General features: G+C 38.9%; 1 protein-coding gene across 2 annotated transcripts in view; it reads left to right on the top strand.

The window, feature by feature from the left end:
• The window catches only part of IL13RA1 (interleukin 13 receptor subunit alpha 1), a 74,626-nt gene extending 57,464 nt beyond the window's left edge, over positions 1-17,162 (top strand). Inside the window, exon 11 of one of the 2 annotated variants that reach the window (XM_031660521.1) lies at positions 16,647-17,162. In XM_031660521.1, the coding sequence (XP_031516381.1) occupies positions 16,647-16,688 (42 nt within the window). In that variant the 3' untranslated portion in view covers positions 16,689-17,162. Of the gene's footprint in view, positions 1-5,410; positions 8,195-16,646 lie in introns of those variants that run through there. The other variant, XM_031660520.1, reaches the window with a different exon arrangement.
• The last annotated feature ends 1,583 nt before the right edge of the window (positions 17,163-18,745 follow it).

Genomic DNA, 18,745 nt, shown 5'->3' with positions numbered 1-18,745 from the left:
CTATATTGCCCAGTCTGGTCTTGAACTACTGGATTCAAGTTATTCCCCCACCTGGGCCTTCCAGAGTTGAGGGATTATAGGTGTGAGCCACTGCACCCAGCCCGTTCAGTCCTTTCACATCCTCTTGAATAATTTTCATCCACCTTCATTTCGTTTTTGTTAAAAAATCCTACTTTTTATCTGTTTCTTTAAGGTCTTATCTGATGATATGTTGTGTTTATTTGCCCTGTGTTTCTTCTAGCTTAGTCTTCAATTTTGAAATGATTATTTTCTTTTACTTTTATTTTATTTTATTTTATTTTTTGAGATGGAGTCTCACTCCATTGCCCAGGCTGGAGTGCAGTGGTGCAATCTTGACTCATTCCTAACTCCGCCTCTCAGATTCAAGTGATTCTTCTGCCTCAGCCTCCCAAGTAGCTGGGAGTACAGACACGTGCCACCACGCCTGGCTAATTTTGTATTTTTATTAGAGATGGGATTTCACTATGTTGGCCAGGCTGGTCTCGAACTCCTGACCTCAAGTGATCCACCTCGATCTCCCAAAGTGCTGGGATTACAAGCATGAGCCACTGCGCCTGGCCTTCTTTTACTTTTAATTCTCCTGTGAGTTTTGTCATCCCATTTCTGAGTTGTTTATATTGACTTTTAATATATTCTTCTACATTGTTTACTTTTTTTCATATCATGTAACTTTTAATATACCTCGGCTAGTTTTGAAATATTAGATTATAGTTTTCATCTGTTTTGTGGATATACATTCTGTTATGTTTTAATTCTGTAAAAATATTATTCTGTGACTCATTTTTATTTTATTCTTTAATTTTAAACATTTTTTATTTTTTAAAAAATTGTCACTTTGGGAGGTTGAGGCAGATGGATCACAAGGTCAGGAGTTCAAGACCAGCTTGGCCAACATAGCAAAATCCCATCTCTACTAAAAATACAAAAAGATTAGCCAGGCTTGGTGGCAGGCGCCTGTAATCCCAGCTACTTGGGAGGCTGAGGCAAAGAGAATCACTTGAACCTGGAGTCAGAGGTTGCAGTGAGCCAAGATCATGCCACTGCACTCCAGCCCGAGCAACAGTGTGAGACTCCGTCTCAAAAAAAAAAAAAAAAAAAAACCTTGTATTTTTTTTTTTTTTGTACAGATGGGGTTTCACATGTGTATTGCCCAGGCTGGTCTCAAACTCCTGGGTTCAAGCAATCCTCCTGCCTTGGCCTCCCAAAGTGCTGGGATTATAGGCATGAACAACCACGCCTGGTTTCTGTTGTTCATTTTTGTATGAAATCAGTTTCCTGAACTTTTAGAAGGAGGCTTGATTGAGACAAGTTGTTGGGTTTTTTTTCCCCTAATTTTATGGCTATAGAGCTCCATCCTCTAGTGAATTACATTCTGAAATCTCCTGGCCCTTTCTGTCTACCTTTTCTGCTTTAATCTAGGCTTTCTTTTATGTCTCTCTTGTCCCTGTCCTGGCCAATTTGTAATCCAGTCTCACCAGTTTCTCCTCAGAGTGCAGCTTTGCCCTGGAAGGGATCAAGGATTAGTTTTGAGAGTTTCTGGAGGCCCAGGCTGCTTTCAGTCTAGACAATGAACTCCTTGCACTCAATCACTGTTTGAAAAGATGCCAACCCTTCCCTTTATTAGTTGCTCATAAATTTGCTTGCTGAAGTTTGAGTTGAGTTGTTTTACAGTTCTCAGATCTATAGGATGCCATGTTGAGTCCGTTTATATACTCTTCCACAGCTGATACCATTTTGGTCCTGTAGCTCTCTCTGATTTATCCACGCTCACTCTTACTTTGAGGTTCATGGGGGAATCATTTTCATCTTGTTTTGTTGTAGATTTCATCTTGTGTTGGTAGATTTTGGATTTACTTTCCTATTTATATTTCCCACTTGTGTTTTTTTATGGTGATATTTGGGAAGATTCAAAAATTATGCCGCTACCACCATCTTCTTCGCAGAATTTTTCTGCAAACTATAGACCAAGGGGCAAATCCGGCTTGCCACTTGTTTTTGTACAGTCTTTAACCTAAGAATGGTTTTTGTGCTATTAAATAGTTGGGAAAAAAATCTAAGAATACTGTTTCATGGCACATGAAATTAAGATTTCAATGTCACACAGTTTCGTTGGCCAGGCCCATTCATTTATATATTGTCTGTGGCTGCTTTCATGCTTCAACAGCAGAGTCGCGTTATAGGCACAGAGACTATATGGCCCCCGAAGCCAAAAATACTTTTTATCTAGCCATTTTCAGGAAACGTTAGTCAACCCTGGTCCCCTATAATATAGTTTTTAGTGGCTAAATAATATTCCATTGTGTGCACGTATTATAATGTACTTAAAAAAATTCCAATTGGCATTTGGATGAATCCTAAATTTCATTGTATAGGCATCGTTTCACAGCTAAGTATAACCATATGTATTAATATTTTATTACTGTCTTAGGATAAATTGTTACAAGTCAAATTGTGTGATCAAGGGAGAGGGCATATATATTTTAAACTCTTTGATACAGACTGAGTATTCCTAATCTGAAAATCTAAAATCCAAAATGCTTCCAAATCTGAAACTTTCTAATGTGACATTCAAAGGAAATGTTCATTGCAACATTTTGAATTTCAGATTTTTGCATTAGTGATGTTCAGCCAGTAAGTATATAGTGCAAATATTCCAAAAACTGAAATACTTCTGGTCCCAAGCATTTTGGATAAGGGATGCTCTACCTGTATTGACAAATTGTCATCCAGAGAGATTGTACAGATTAAATTCCCATTAAGGAAACTGGCTAAATAAGTTACGGTGCATTCATGCAATGAAATATTACGTAGAGGTTAAAATGAGGTAGATAATTTTACTGATGTATAAAAATATATGACATACACTGTTAGGTGAAACACCCAGGTTACATATGGAGAGTATGATTCCTTTGTGTTAAGGAAACTGGGACATTAAAATGCACAAACTTAAATTTTTTCATAAGAAGCATAGATTACAACTAAGTTGTGCCAGTTCATGTACCTACCAGCAGTATGTTCGACTGGTTGTTTGACCATACTTTTGCCAATATGATGTTATCTAATTTTAAAATTCTTGCCAAGTTAATAAATGAGAAAAGAGCGTCTTAATTTTATAGTCAGGTTTTGTACTTTTTCCCAAGTTCATTGGCTTGAATTAATTCTTTTGTGAAATTCTTGTTCCATGCCCATTTTTCCTTGTTGTATTCATCTTTTGGTGGTTTGTAAAGTTCTTTACATATTAGATATTAACCCTTTGGCTTCTTATCCATGTTTTCCTTTGTGTTGTACTTAGGGTAATTAATGATGTACAAAAGGGTTTTCTTTATTTATGCAGTCAAATCTTCCTGTAGTTTTAGGTGTAAAGAGCCCTTTCCACCTTAGATTTATATAGTTGTTCCTCTACATATTTTTCTAGTACTTATTTGATTTTGTTTTTTTACATTGAGATCTTTAATCCATCAGGGATTTATTCATGTAGGCTATGAGGTAGGGTTTAGCATTGTTTTCAAATGCTTATATTACCCAGTTGTCTTAGTGTCATTTATTAAATAAGCCATTTTTTCAAGGTTATGTAATTTTTTTCAAATTGTTTTTATTAGAAATCTGTACATTTCACGTTTTAAAATCAAGTTTGACATGTAATTTACAGTAAAAGTTACTCTTTTTTGAGTGTTCAGTTAGAAGAATGTTAGCAAATATATGCAATTTTGTAATCACTGCTCCAATAAAAATATAGAATATTTCCATCATCTCCTAAAAGTTCTCTTGTGGTCCTTTGCAGTCAACCCCCTCTGTTAATCGTAGACCCTTGCAAACACTGATCAGTTTTCTGTCCCTAAAGTCTTGCAAGATGTCCTATAAATGAAATCACACAGTACATAGCTTTTTGAGTTTGGCTTCTTTTACTCAGCATAATGCGTTTAAGAGACATCCACATTGTGGTGTGTGTCAGTAGTTCATTTCCTTTTATTGCTGAGCAGTATTCTATAATATGGTTGTAACACAGTTTAACCATTCACTTGTTCAAGGACATCAGAGTTGTATCTAGTTTTTATCTATTACTAGTGAAAATGCTATAAACATTCATGTAGAAGTCTTTGTGTGACATGTTTTAATTTCTCTTGGGTAAATACCTGGGAGTGGGATTTCTGGGTCATGTGGTAAGTGTATGTGTTATTTTATAACCAAGTGTCGGACTGTTTTCCATAATGACTGCACTGTCTTATTTTCACGAACAATACATAGAGATCCAGTTTCTCTGCGTTCTTATGAGCACTTGGAATTGTCGGTATTTTTAATTTTAGCCATTCCAGTAGGTGTGTCAGGGTTATGTAATTTATTTAGAATAATTTGCATATTTTCAGCAGCGTTTCCCAACTTATCCCCTCATCTCTTAACTTGCGCAGTCCATCTTCAATTGCACAACCTGAGGCAGTTCTTGTTTCTGTTTTCCTTCTTTCTATTTCTTTTCCTAAGAACATCTGTGCAGAAAACGAGCTTAGACATAATCTAATGCAGGGTTTGGTAGACTTTTTTCTGTAAAGGGCCAGATAGTAAATGATTTTGTTTTTGCAGGCCATTCAGTCTGTGTCACAACTCTACCATTACAACATGAATGCAAGCAAAGGCAATACAGAAACAAATACAAGCATTCAGCCAGATTTGGCCTGTGGACCATAGTTGGCTAACCCCTGGTTTAGTCTAACAACTTTATTTTACAGATGAGAGGACCGAGCTCATGTTTCACCCTTTCCTCTGATTTACAAGTAAAAGTAAAAAAAAGACAAGGACCAGGATATTGGCTTTTACCATAAAAGACATGCTTGAATTGGGTTCAAGATAAGTGTGCTTTATGTGTAATTTCCTGTTCTAGCAAATAATGTTAGATGAAGCTCTTAATATAGGGTCTTTCAACAATTTCAGTTGCAGTAAGACTTTTGGAACATCTTATGTTTTGCCATTCATCTCAATGCTACTTGACTTTTTGAACCTGTTATGTCTCTGGAGCAATGACATTAAGAAAATAAAGGTAATAAAGTTCTCAGCGAAACAGTTGGAGTAAGAAGGGCATGACATCCTTTTATTCTTCTTAATGGATTTTATTTCCAATGTTGGAAATGTCCAAATTTGTTTATTTCTGGAGATAGTCATTGTACATCATGTAACTATCCCATGATTCCCACCTCCATTTAATGTTAATTCCTGATTGTTCTGTTTCATTAATCATTCAGATAGATAAAGATTCTTAGGTCAAAAAAGGAAAAAACAGGAAATCATACACTTACGGTTCCATGCACACCAACCTAAAAATAAGCATTGGCACTAAGTACTCAGGGAAAGAACACTGTTTAGAAATGTCATTTTGTATGTGTTTTTTCCTCCCTTCTAGCACTGGAAGAAGTATGACATCTATGAGAAGCAAACCAAGGAGGAAACCGACTCTGTAGTGCTGATAGAAAACCTGAAGAAAGCCTCTCAGTGATGGAGATAATTTATTTTTACCTTCAATGTGACCTTGTGAAGATTCTTCCCATTCTCCATTTGTTATCTGGGGACTTATTAAATGGAAACTGAAACTACTGCACCATTTAAAAACAGGCAGCTCATAAGAGCCACAGGTCTTTATGTTGAGTCGCGCACCGGAAAACTAAAAATAATGGGCGCTTTGGAGAAGAGTGTGGAGTCATTCTCATTGAATTATAAAAGTCAGCAGACTTCAAACTAGGGGACAAAGCAAAAAGTGATAATAGCAGTAGAGTTAATCTTATCAAGAGTCGTGACAACTTCCTAAGGGATCTATACTTGCTTTGTGTTCTTTGTGTCAACATGAACAAATTTTATTTGTAGGGGAACTCATTTGGGGTGCAAATGCTAAAGTCAAACTTGAGTCACAAAGAACATGTAGCAAACAAAATTGATAAAATCTGATATCTATTATTTTGGATCCCATTGAACCATGTTTGTGGCTATTAAAACTCTTTTAACAGTCTGGGCTGGGTGCGGTGGCTCACGCCTGTAATCCCAGCACTTTGGGAGGCCGAGGCGAGTGGATCACTTGAGATCAGGAGTCTGAGACCAGTCTGACCAAAATGGTGAAACCTCGTCTCTACTAAAAGTACAAATTTTAACCGGGTGGCATGCGCCTGTAATCCCAGCTACTCAGGAGGCTGAGGCAGGTGAACTGCTTGAACCTGGGAGGTGGAGGTTGCAGTGAGCGGAGATCACACCACTGTACTCCAGCCTGGGTGACAGAGCAAGACTCTGTCTCAAAAGCAAACAAACAAAACCAAAAAAACCTCTTAATAGTCTGGAGTCATCATTCCCTTCGACAGCATTTTCCTCTGCTTTGAAAGCCCCGGAAATCAGTGTTGGCCATGATGATGACAACTACAGAAAAACCAGAGGCAGCTTCTTTGACGAGACCTTTCAAAGCCTTTCAAAGCCAGTGGAGGTAGAATGACTCCTTGGGTATTAGAGTTTCAACCATGAAGCCTCTAACAATGTATTTTCTTCACCTCTGCTACTCAAGTAGCATTTACTGTGTCTTTGGCTTGTGCTAGGCCCCTGGGTGTGAAGCACAGACCCCTTTCAGGGGTTTACAGTCTATTTGGGACTCCTCAGTTCTTGCCACTTTTTTTGTTAATCTCCACCAGTCATTTTTCAGACCTTTTAACTCCACAACTCCCACACTGATTTCCCCTTTTGCATTCTCCCCCCTTCCCTTCTTGTAGTCTTTTGATTTTCATTGGAAATTAGGATGTAAATCTGCTCAGGAGACCCAGAGGAGCAGAGGATAATTAGCATCTCAGGATAAATATGAGTAGTCCGAGAAACAGTGACTAATTCTTGCATATTTTGTAACTTCCATGTGAGGGTTTTCAGCATTGATATTTGTGCATTTTCTAAACAGAGATGAGGTAGTATCTTCACTTAGAACATTGCTATTCGCTTGAGAAAAAAAGAATAGTTGAACCTATTTCTCTTTCTTTACAAGATGGGTCCAGGATTCCTCTTTTCTCTGCCATAAATGATTAATTAAATAGCTTTTGTGTCTTACATTGGTAGCCAGCCAGCCAAGGCTCTGTTTATGCTTTCTGGGGGCATATGTTGGGTTCCATTCTCACTTATCCCCACAACATATCCATATATATCCCCTCTACTCTTACTTCCCCCAAATTTAAAGAAGTATGGGAAATGAGAGGCATTTCCCCCACTCTATTTCTCTCCTCACACACAGACTTATATTACTGGTAGGAACTTGAGAACTTTATTTCACAAGCTGTTCAAACATTTACCAATCATATTAATACAATGATGCTACTTGCAATTCCTGCTTCTAGGGGAGGGGAGATAAGAAACCCTCACCCTCTACAGGTTTGGGTACAAGTGGCAGCCTGCTTCCATGGCCGTGGAGAAGCATGGCGCCCTGGCTTCTCTGAGGAAGCTGGGCTTCATGACAATGGCAGATGTAAAGTTGTTTCCTCCTTGTGAAGTCAGATTGAGGCTGGGAGACAGCCATTGTAGATGCTCTACTTTGTTCTGCTGTTCTCTAGAAAGAATATTTGGTTTTCCTGTATAGGAATGAGATTAATTCCTTTCCAGGTATTTTGTAATTCTGGGAAGCAAAACCCATGCCTCCCCCTAGCCATTTTTACTGTTATCCTATTTAGATGGCCATGAAGAGGATGCTGTGAAATTCCTAACGAACATTGATGCTGACAGTCATGCAGTCTGGGAGTGGGGAAGTGATCTTTTGTTCCTATCCTCCTCTTTTAGCAGTAAAATAGCTGAGGGAAAAGGGAGGGAAAAGGAAGTTATGGGAATACTTGTGGTGGTTTTACAGTCACTAAAAAGTGATCCCTAGGCCTTGGGAGCTCTTGGAGGCCTCTGTATCAGTGGATTTCCCATCCCCCATGGGAAACTAGTAGGCTCATTTACTATTTTAGATCTAACCTATGTGGATTTTTTCCTAACATACCTAAGCAAACCCACTGTCAGGATGGTAATTCTTATTCTTTCATTCAGTTAAGTGTTTTCCTTCATCTGGGCACTGAAGGGATATGTGAAACCATGTTAACATTTTTGGTAGTCTTCAACCAGGGATTGTTTCTGTTTAACTTCTTATAGGAAAGCTTGAGTAAAATAAATATTGTCTTTTTGTATGTCACCCAAATGTTTTCCTTTGGTCTTATTTTGGGGAAATGCTGAGAGGTAGAAAAAATGGGAGTTAAAAGAAGAAACATGAAAAAATTCCAAGCCAGCTATTTTATCTTATAATCATTCATCATGAGCTTCTTTGATGTTCTGGCTGTTCTGGTGTGCCTGTGTTTTCTGATAAGGCCATGAATAGACTTAGTTTAATATTAATTTAGCCTTTGTAAGCAGCACCTAAAGGGACTTAAGTATTCAATAAATTGTAGTTATGATAATTAATGGAAATGGAGGGTTGGTCCTTTCTAATATTAAGCTAAAGTGGAGTGCAATATGATTAATCATATACATGATGTGGACCTCTAGTCACAAGGTAATAGATTAGCAGGTTAGATTAGAGACTAAGAAAACCAGTTTTTGGCCGGGCGCAGTGGCTCACGCCTGTAATCCCAGCACTTTGGAAGGCCGAGGCGGGCTGATCATGAGGTCAAGAGATCCAGACCATCCTGGCTAACACAGTGAAACCCCATCTCTACTAAAAATACAAAAAAATTAGCCGGGCGTGGTGGCGGGTGACTGCAGTCCCAGCTACTCGGGAGGCTGAGGCAGGAGAATGGCGTGAACCCAGGAGGTGGAGCTTGCAGTGAGCCAAGATGGCGCCACTGCACTCCAGCCTGGGCGACAGAGCGAGACTCCGTCTCAAAAAAAAAAAAAAAAGAAAGAAAGAAAATCAGTTTTCAATAGCTGTCCTTTTAAATGCTGGTGATACTGTTTCATATTTTCTATAACTACTGCAAAATGGTTTTAATGTCATGGAGGTTTTCTTCCCCTCATTTGTGTTAAGCTCAAGGAATATGTTTTCAATCAGATCACATTTGCTAATTACCCTGAATCTTTATAGAATCCAAACCCTAGGGTAAGAGTGAGGGTGCTGATCTTGGTCAAGTTACTTCTTTAACTATCTAGAATTATCCAGGAAGATTCTGAAAATCTGTTTCCAGGTAAGTATAGCTGTTTTGTTGTTGTTCTTGTTGTTTTAAAATAAGAAACCTCTTTTCTGATTTTTAACACATCAACACTGAGTGTTATAATGGAAAACATTTAAAATTGAGAACCCCCTTGAGGTCGTAAATTTGTATGATATCTATGGAAAACAAATTCCTGTAGCCACAAACATGATCACTTTGTCTCAGGGGTAGAGGAGCCAGAATGATCTAAGCACATTTGCTTTCCAGAGTAATTTATCATTTCCTTGTTTCCATGAACTTTTGCTCTTTTAAAGGTGTAACTTATGCTCACATGAAAAGCACATTATGCTACTAGCTTATTAGTAGTTTTAAAAGAAAGCCAGAGGACAAGAACATTTATTTCAGAGACTCTGTTTTAAACCCTAATGGTTGGGTCAAGCAAAGTTTTTCTTGTAAATTCCATAGCTAAATCTTAGCATGCTTTTACTTTAAGCAGGGGAGGAGTTTTACTGACATTTGGATGTGCTAGATATTTTTGACATCAATCCCCAAGATGATTTCTTCCTGAAGGTTCTTTGGCTTTCACTATCTTTCCTAATGGTCACATTTTTAGTTTACCATTAGCAACAGGAAAATATTTAACTGCTGGTTTTCAGCATTTATTGGGTAGACCATTATACAAAAAGAGAAAATTAATAGTTTCTGAATGGCTGCTATGCGCCAAGATACATGTGTGATTTCATATAATCTCTATGCTGGTCACATGAGATAGGTTGTGTTGTTAACGTCATTTTACAGATGAAGAAACTTGAGACATAGAACGATTGAGCTGTGTATGCAAGATCACATATCTAGTAAGAGACTAAGACAAAATTGGGAAACAAGTCAGTCTGACTTTAAAGCCTGTATAATATAGTCAGTGGGATATTTACTTGTTCCCAAAAGGCAGTTACCTAAAGAAAAAAAAATCTTATTTCACATTTTTGCCAAATTGCTTATCAACTGGAAGATTTCTGATTTTAAATCATTAATTGCAAAGTGAGCATTTTATAGTGTCTTTTTTTTTTTTTTTTTAGATGGAGTTTTGCTCTTGTTGCCTAGGCTGGAGTGCAGTGGTGTGATCTCGGCTCACCGCAACCTCTGCCTCCCGGGTTCAAGCGATTCTCCTGCCTCAGCCTCCCAAGTAGCTGAGACTACAGGTGACCACCACCACGCCCGGCTAATGTTTGCATTTTTAGTAGAGATGGGGTTTCTCCATGTTGGTCAGGCTGGTCTCGAACTCCCAGCCTCAGGTGATCCGCCCACCTCGGCCTCCCACAGTGCTGGGATTACAGGCATGAGCCACTGTGCCTGGCCTATAGTGTCTTTTAAGAGATTCATTTGTGCATTCATTTATCTATGAGCTAGGCAATGTGCTATGTAATAGTAATTTAGAAGTGAATAAGATTTGGCTTAGTATGAGGTGGTTAGTTAAGGGAAGGCTACTTTGTATAGGGGAAAGAAACCTGGATTAGCATTTAGGAGTTCCAAATTAATGTGGGCAGATAACTGTCTGTGTCTGGGTCAGTTTCCCTATCTGTAAAATGAAGGTGTTAGACAGTGATGTATAATCCCATCCATGACTCCTAACAGTGACCATAAGTTGTGTAGTTCATTTGAAAGTGAGAATTTTTGCTATAAACACTGGCTCTGGGCATCTCTAGGCATCAGTGTTCTCATCTGTAAAATGAGGAGGTTGGACTAGATTAGCTCTATTAATTTTGACATCCAATAAAGGCTAAGATGATTTTTGTTTTACAAATCAAGAAAATGCCTCTTACTTTCACTACAGGATGTAGTGAAACTGCCAAAAATAACCAGAGGAGCAGGCCCTTTAATGCAGTGGGAAGAACAAAGGAATTAATACATTGGATGAAACCTGTGGTCTACCCAAATCAGGATTTTCACAAGGGCCCAGCCATGATTGTGCCTAACAAATATTTATTAATATGCATGTATGATACTTTAAAAGTCAAAGAGTATTATAGGGCTTATCACTTAAAAAAAAGCAGTCTCCTGTCCCACTCCTCCTTACCCCTGATTCCTGCTCCTAGAAAAGATGTCAACACCCTAATTCTGGGACCTGTGACTATGTAACTTTACATGGAAAAAGAAACTTTGCAGATGTAATTGTGGTTCAGGCCTTAAAATAGATTTTCCTGGATTATCTGGGTGAGCCCAATATCAAGCCCTTAAAAGCAGAGAAATTGGCTGCTTTAGCTGAAAGCAGAAGAGGGAGAATGAGTCAAAGCACAAAAAGGGCTCAAAGTGCTGTTGCTGGCTTGAGGATGTAAGGGGCCGTGTAGGAAGTGTGAGAAGGAACTGGAGACTACCAGTAACTTGAATGGGCCTGGATGCAGATTTTCTCCCAGAGCCTCCATATAGGAGCACAAGCTGGCAGACACCATAATTTGGGCTTTGTGAGACCCTCAGCAGAGAGAGCAGCCACACTGTGCTGGACTGCTGACCTACAGAAGTGTGATATAATACATTTGTGTTATTTTAAACTACATTTAACATGTTTTACCTGTTTCTTTTGGTATATAACCCTTTACTTTTCAATAATACCCTAATATTGCAATTTCTTATCTTTATTTAGGTTTAGAAATGATCTAACTTCCTTCTGTGGAAGATGAGGAATTAGCTTGCTCTTATGCCTCTCAACACACACGTGCACACATACTCACACTTCTCTTCCAAAAATATAAATATTTTGGTTAAAATAGTCAATATTTGCATTATATTTATGTAAATATTGCTTGTGGTTAACTTATGCACTGTACCATTAATTATATTTTCTTTGTTTTTTTTCCATATTGTCTCCCTTTCTTTGATTTGTTTTTTTATGTACCTGTCATGAGTTCAATCCCAAACTTTTCTGAAGAACCATAACACTTCACTCAATATGATCAAACATATTAGGTAATCCATGAGTTTCATGTATTTTTGGGGGGAGACAGCCCTCTTTAGAGTTTGCTGCCCTCCTGATCCATCCTGAAATGGTTGTTCTCTAGGCCAAGCACCCAGCTGCCATCCTGGGAATTCCCTCCGCTTCCAGCTTCTGTTTCCTGCATTCCCAGTTGTCCCCCTTCTTGGATTATGCCCTAGTTTTGCTGGACCACACCGTTTACTAAATTCCTTAGAAAGGCTGCACGGGAGGTGATTTTATTTTATTTTTTTTTAGACAGGGTCTCATTCTGTTGCCCAGGCTAGAGTGCAGTGGCATGATCATGGCTCACTGCAGCCTCGACCTTCCGGGCTCAAGTGATCCTCTCACCTCAGCCTCCCAATTAGCTCGGACTCTGGGCACATACCACTATGCCCGGCTAAGTTTTATTCATTTTATATTATTATTTTTTTTGAGACAGGGTCTCGCTTTATCACGCAGGCTGGAGTGCAGTAGTGTGATCTCGGCTCACTGCAACCTCCGCCTCCCAGGTTCAAGCGATTCTCCTACCTCAGCCTTCCGAGTAGCTGGGACTACAGGCACTTGCCACCATGCCCAGCTATAATTTTTATTTTTTTGTAGAGATGGGGATCTCCCTATGTTGCCCAAGCTGATCTTGAACTCCTGGGCTCAAATGATCCTCCCACTATGGCTTCCCAAAGTGCTGGGATTACAGGCATGAGCCACTGCTCCCAGCCAAGGTGATTTTAGTAAAATCATTTTTTGTCTAGATATAATCTTCACATATGATTAAAATTTTTACTAGGTGAAGAATTACTAATTGGAAACAATTTCCTCTGAGAATGTTGAAAGCATTATTCCAATGTGTTCTTGCTTCTAGTGTTGCTTTAGAAATGTCTGATTGATTTCTAATTTTCTACATGTAACTTTTATCTGCAAGGTTTTCTCTTGGCCTCTTTCTCTTGGTGTTTTAAATTTTAATAATATGCCATATTGTGGATCTTCTTCCATTTCCTGGGCTGGACTTTGTGAGCCCTTTCAATATAAAATCTCATGCTTCATTTTTGAGACATTACTTTCTATTATTTCTCACATAATAGCTTCTCTTCTATTTTCTTTATCTCTAGGATTCCTATTAGTTGTATATTGGACATCCTGGACTGATTCTGTAATTTTCGTATCTTTTTTCTCCCATGTTCCGTCTATTTGTCTTTTGGTTCTGCTTTTTGGGAGATTTTCTTAACTTGATCTACCTGAGGCTCAGTCCTCATCTGTAAAATGTTGATAAAAGGACCTACCACATAGCGTTGTTGTGAGGTGTCCATGAAATAAAACGTAAAATGCTTAGCACAGTGAACTTTAATAAATGGTAGTTGTGATTGCACATACTGTTGTTCTGGAACCAATTCTTTCTCCCTTCTCATGTGAAAGTGACAATCCTGGTTTACAATATCATATTATACTATAATATTTGCCTTCATTGTAGTGAATTTGTAATGGCGTGGCATTTTCCAATTACACTGCTTTTAGAAAAAAATTATATGGTATAAATCCAGTTAGCAACATTAACTCTTATTTATACTTCTACAAATACTTAAAAGTATTTTTTTCTTTTTTCTTTTCTTTCTTTCCACTCTCCCCTCATCCCTGGGGTAGATGAGAAATGGAAAAATAATGCTGGATATCCACTCCCTGACAGTAAAATAGGTAGTTTAGAGCCCAAATTACTTTCTCAGGATGAGAGTGCAGATCAAACCTTTAACATGTGAGGGTTGCCATACACTCTGCCTGCCATGCGGCCCCAAATAAGGCTGGCTAGTATCTGGGGGCACTGAGGAGGCTAATGGATAATTAACAAACATCAAGTCCAGAGGAGGCCTGAATTCGCTGTAAGCTTCGCAGCCAAAGGTGGCCCTGCCTGCCCACTTAGGGCCCCATGAAGACTAGAACTAGAATTACGGAAAAAGAATGTCTGCAAGTCAAGAACAATCTGGCTTTACTGCTTTATTTTTGTTCATTCAGCTGTATAATTGGGGGCGATATTAAAGCTATGTGATATGGGCACCAACCAATCAGGTCAGATGCTGGCTATAATTACTTGGTAGGTATGTATCAACCCTGGATTCAACAGATATTTATTGAGTGTCTACCATGTGCCAGCACTGTGCTACCTGCATACTGTATGATGCAGGACGAGTTTCTTTCTCTGAGCTTCAGTTTGCTCACCTGTGGAAAAAAAAGAGTAAGTGATCTACAGGGGCTCCTTTAGGTCTAACATTCGCAATCAATAAAATGGTAACTTTTGATTGTTTTGGGGAAATAATGGGAACAGGTATAGAAAAGCAGCTGACCTAAGACTTGCAGATTTGAAAATGGGGGAAAAATCAGAAAATTATTCTGAGTTATTGTTTGACTTGAGAATTGGATTAAGAATCAGTTCTACATGTCTTATTTTCATGATGTTTCCAAAGGGAGGCAAAGATAGCTCTAATCAAGGGGTGAGTTTGTTTTACAGCCTTGAGCATTCAAGCTCCACCCTACTATCCCCCACCAACATGCATATACAAGACACCTTCCCCCTAAGAAATCTACTACTTTCTTTTAGCATCCTCTCTCCAGCTGCTACACTTCCAAACCCTTTCGTTCAGTGGTTGGCAACAGCTTGTCCACTCTGGCAAGAGTCCATGTTCCAAGCTTTTCTTAACTCTTTTCAGACTTGTCCTGCCTCATTTCCTGTTCCTTGTGGCCTCTGCCTCCTCCTAAGATGTTTGATCAATTCATCTTTGCTAATGTAGCCAAGGAGGGCTAAGAAGTTTGTGGGTTACTATTTCTGGATAAAATTAATATTACAAGGGGATATTACAATATCCCCAAACCATGCTACCATTTTTATGGTGGATTTTAAAAAATATTTTATTATGGGAAAGTTCAAACATGTAGAAGTAAGGAATCTGTTACAGTGAATGATCATATACCCGTCAGCTAGCTTCGACAATTATCAAAATGGTCAATCTTATTTCATCTATACCACCACCCATTCCCTACTTCCTACACAATGAATTATTTTTAAGCAAGTCCCAGACATCATATCATTTCATCGGTAAATACTTTAGTATATATCTCTACAAACTAAGGACCCTCTTTATTTTAAAAAACTACAATACCATTATCACACTTTAAAAATAAATGAGAATTGCTTAATATTCTCAATTATCTAGTCAGTGTTTACATTTCCCCAATTGTCTCATAAGTATTTTTTTTTTTCCTACAATTTGCTTGAATCAGGATCCAATAAGGCTCGTGGTGGTTTTTTAAATAATGATGCTTTGTGATATACAGGGGTGAGAATTTGGGAACAAATGATTGTTTGGCCTTTAAAATCATACTACATTGGCATTTAGGAATGAATACAGCCCTGCTGCCACAACGTAGCTCTTTTTCCCTTCCAGATTGCTTTGACTAAAAATTTGTTTAGCATCCCATTGGATTCTGGAAATTCTTCTTGTTTTCTCTTTTCCTTCCTTCCTTCCTTCCTTCCTTCCTTCCTTCCTTCCTTCCTTCCTTCCTTCTTTCCTTCCTCTCTCTTTTCTTTTCTTTTTTCTTTTTTTTTTTTTTTGAGTTTTGCTCTTGTTGCCCAGGCTGGAATGCAATAGTGTGATCTCAGCTCACTGCAACCTCTGCCTCCCGGGTTCAAGCAATTCTCCTGCCTCAGCCTCTCAAGTAGCTGGGATTACAGGCGCCCACCACCATGCCCGGCTAATTTTTGTATTTTTAGTAGAGATGGGGTTTTACCACGTTAGCCAGGCTGGTCTCGAACTCCTGACCTCAAGTGATCTACCCGCATCAGCCTCCCAAAATGCTGGGACTACAGGCGTCAACCACGGTGCCCAGCGAATTCTGGAAATTCTTTATTAAGTGTAGTCAGACATCTGTGAAAGAAGTGAAAACTCAAGTTTGGCCTTGAAGCTTAGAAGTTCTCACACAACCAAGACATAGTCTTCCTTAAAATAGAAAAAAAAAAAAACCCAAAAACCAGCTATGCATACACACACACACACACACAAATGCCAACTTCTAATATGTCTATGGAATGTTTTTGCAAATGGTAGTACAGAGCATATCTGTGTTGTATAAGTTTTTCCCACGTGATAAGGACCAATATAAACAAATTGGAAATGTGATACTAAAAGAGATTACTTCAGCATGGATTAATTAAGGCCAATATGGGGCAATCCTTTTTTGATATTTTAAAATGCACTCAAAATTTTAAAGCAGGGTGGAAAAATAGGCTTATGGGTCTGAATGTTAGGTTGAGAAAAATTAGCTGTGGTCAAGTGTGTGCTTTGTAAATCTGCTGAGTTTACACTTGATCATGCAGTTTTCCATAAGTTGCTGCCTTGAATACCACTGGGAAATATACAAACCATGTGACTATGAAACCAACCCAATTGTCCCACAGAGCTGATGTTTCTGATGTCTTTGAATAAACATAGAAATTGATCCTTCCAGTCTTAAAACTTGAGAATGTTACATTTGTCTTATCTGAGTTCCTTTCTCAGGAAATACGCCATCAGGACTCCCAGATAGTATCAAGGATCTGAAAATCACCAAATCACCACATCTGGACAGTGAGAAGCCAGATCCCTGACCCATCTTGATTGGCTGATGAACCAACTGCTTCCTGTTGACCAACTCTTCTTCCTTATCCCTCCCTAATTCCTGTTTTCCCACACATGGTTTCACGTCTTCCCTGCTATACAAACACCTAATTTTAGTTGGTCGGGGAGATGGATTTGAGACTGATCTCTCATCTCCTTGGCTGCTGCACCTGATTAAAGCCTTCTTCCTTGGCAATACTCATTGTCTCAGTGTTTGCCTTTCTGCACAGTGAGAAACAGGACCTAGATGGAACTCCTGATGTTTTGGTAACATTACTACAGACCTCTCAGAATGTCTAAAATAAAAATAATGGCAACACCTCAATAATAGTAAGGATGCAAAGAAATTGTATCACTCATATATTTCTCAAACTGCTACTCTGAGAAAGAGTGGCAGTTTGTTTAAAAACAAAGCATGCAGCTATCACATGGCCCAGCAATTGTACTTTTGGGCATCTATCCCAGAAAAATAAAAACGTATGTTCACACAACAACCTTTACAGAAATGTTTATAATGGTTTTATTCATAATTTACAAAAACTAGAAAAGCTCAGATATCCATCAATGAGTAGGTGAATGAGTGAACAATTTTTGGTATAGTCACATCGTGGAATACTACTTAGCAACAAAAGTGAATGAACATCACCTCACACTCATTAGGATGGCCACTATTAAAAAAACCCATAAAATAAAAAGTGTTGGTGGGGATGTGGGGAAATGAGAATCCTTGTGTGCTATTTGTGGGATTGTGAAATGGTGCAACAGCCATGGAAAACAGAATGGTAGTTCCTCAAAAAGATCTACCTGGGCCATGTGCGGTGGCTCATGCCTGTAGTGCCAGCACTTTGGGAGGCCGAGGTGGGCGGATCAACTGAGGTCAGGAGTTCTAGACCAGCCTGACCAACATGGAGAAACCCTGTCTCTACTAAAAATACAAAAATTAGCCAGGCGTGGTGGCGGGTGCCTGTAATCCCAGCTACTCGAGAGGCTGAGGCAGGAGAATCGCTTGAACCTGGGAGGTGGAGGTTGTGGTGAGCTGAGATTGCGCCATTGCAATCCAGCCTGGGCAACAAGAATGAAACTCCGTCTCAAAAAAAAGAAAAAAAAAGAAAAAGAAAAAGAAATAGATCTACCATATGACTCAGCAATCCCACTTCTGGGTATTTATGCAAAAGCATTAAAAGCAGGGTCTTGGGATATTTACACACCCATATTCATAGCAGCAGTATTGAAACATGGAGTCTGGGAGCAGCATTCCTATTATCAATGTCTACTGTATTCCACTTTGTGCTTTTATTAATTCATTCAAGAAGGCTTTTGATTAGTGTAGATCCTGTACAAGATGCTGTAGTAGATTCAAAGAAGAATAGGGCATGCTTTCTTTTCTTTTTTAAAAAATTGAGATGGTGTCTCACTATTTTGCCCAGGCTAGTCTCAAACTCCTAGGCTCAAGTGATCCTCTTGCCTGCCAAGTAGCTGGGACTACAGGTGCAGTGCATACTTTCTGTCCTATTATTGCTGATAGTCCAGCACAGGAATGGCAAATTTGTTTCATTTTGTGGATCAGTTCTTCTGGAATACTGTTTCCAGAAGGATTTTGAGATTGGGTTTGGGCTCAGTGGGAAGATGGCTAAGATCTATTAGTGATGTCTCTTGTTGGGTACTGGTTGGGGGGGGGTGTTGATGTACTTGTGCCACATGGTTGCCACCTTGGCTAAGGGCTAGAGTGACATATTCATGTATATAAATAATGGATTATTAACAAGGCAGAATATTAGCAATTAGAATTATGAAAGGAGGTCCAACTAAAGTGCTGTATATAGGCAGTGGAAAAAATGATGGGGGTGTCAGGGTTGGGAGGATACCCAGAAAAGTTTTTTGAGGGCAGTGCTAGTTGGTCTGCACATTAAAGCAAGAGTAGGATCTGAAGAGATTAACAAAAGGGGGCATCCCTGTCCTCAGAAGGACTTTGAGCAGAGCGGAAGGATGGATTGTGATAG

This window comes from Papio anubis, chromosome X (assembly GCF_008728515.1).
Source record: "Papio anubis isolate 15944 chromosome X, Panubis1.0, whole genome shotgun sequence".
NCBI classification, from domain to species: Eukaryota; Metazoa; Chordata; class Mammalia; order Primates; family Cercopithecidae; genus Papio; species Papio anubis.
The sequence above is the reverse complement of the archived record's forward strand: the minus strand, read 5'-3'. Positions and strand labels throughout refer to the sequence as shown.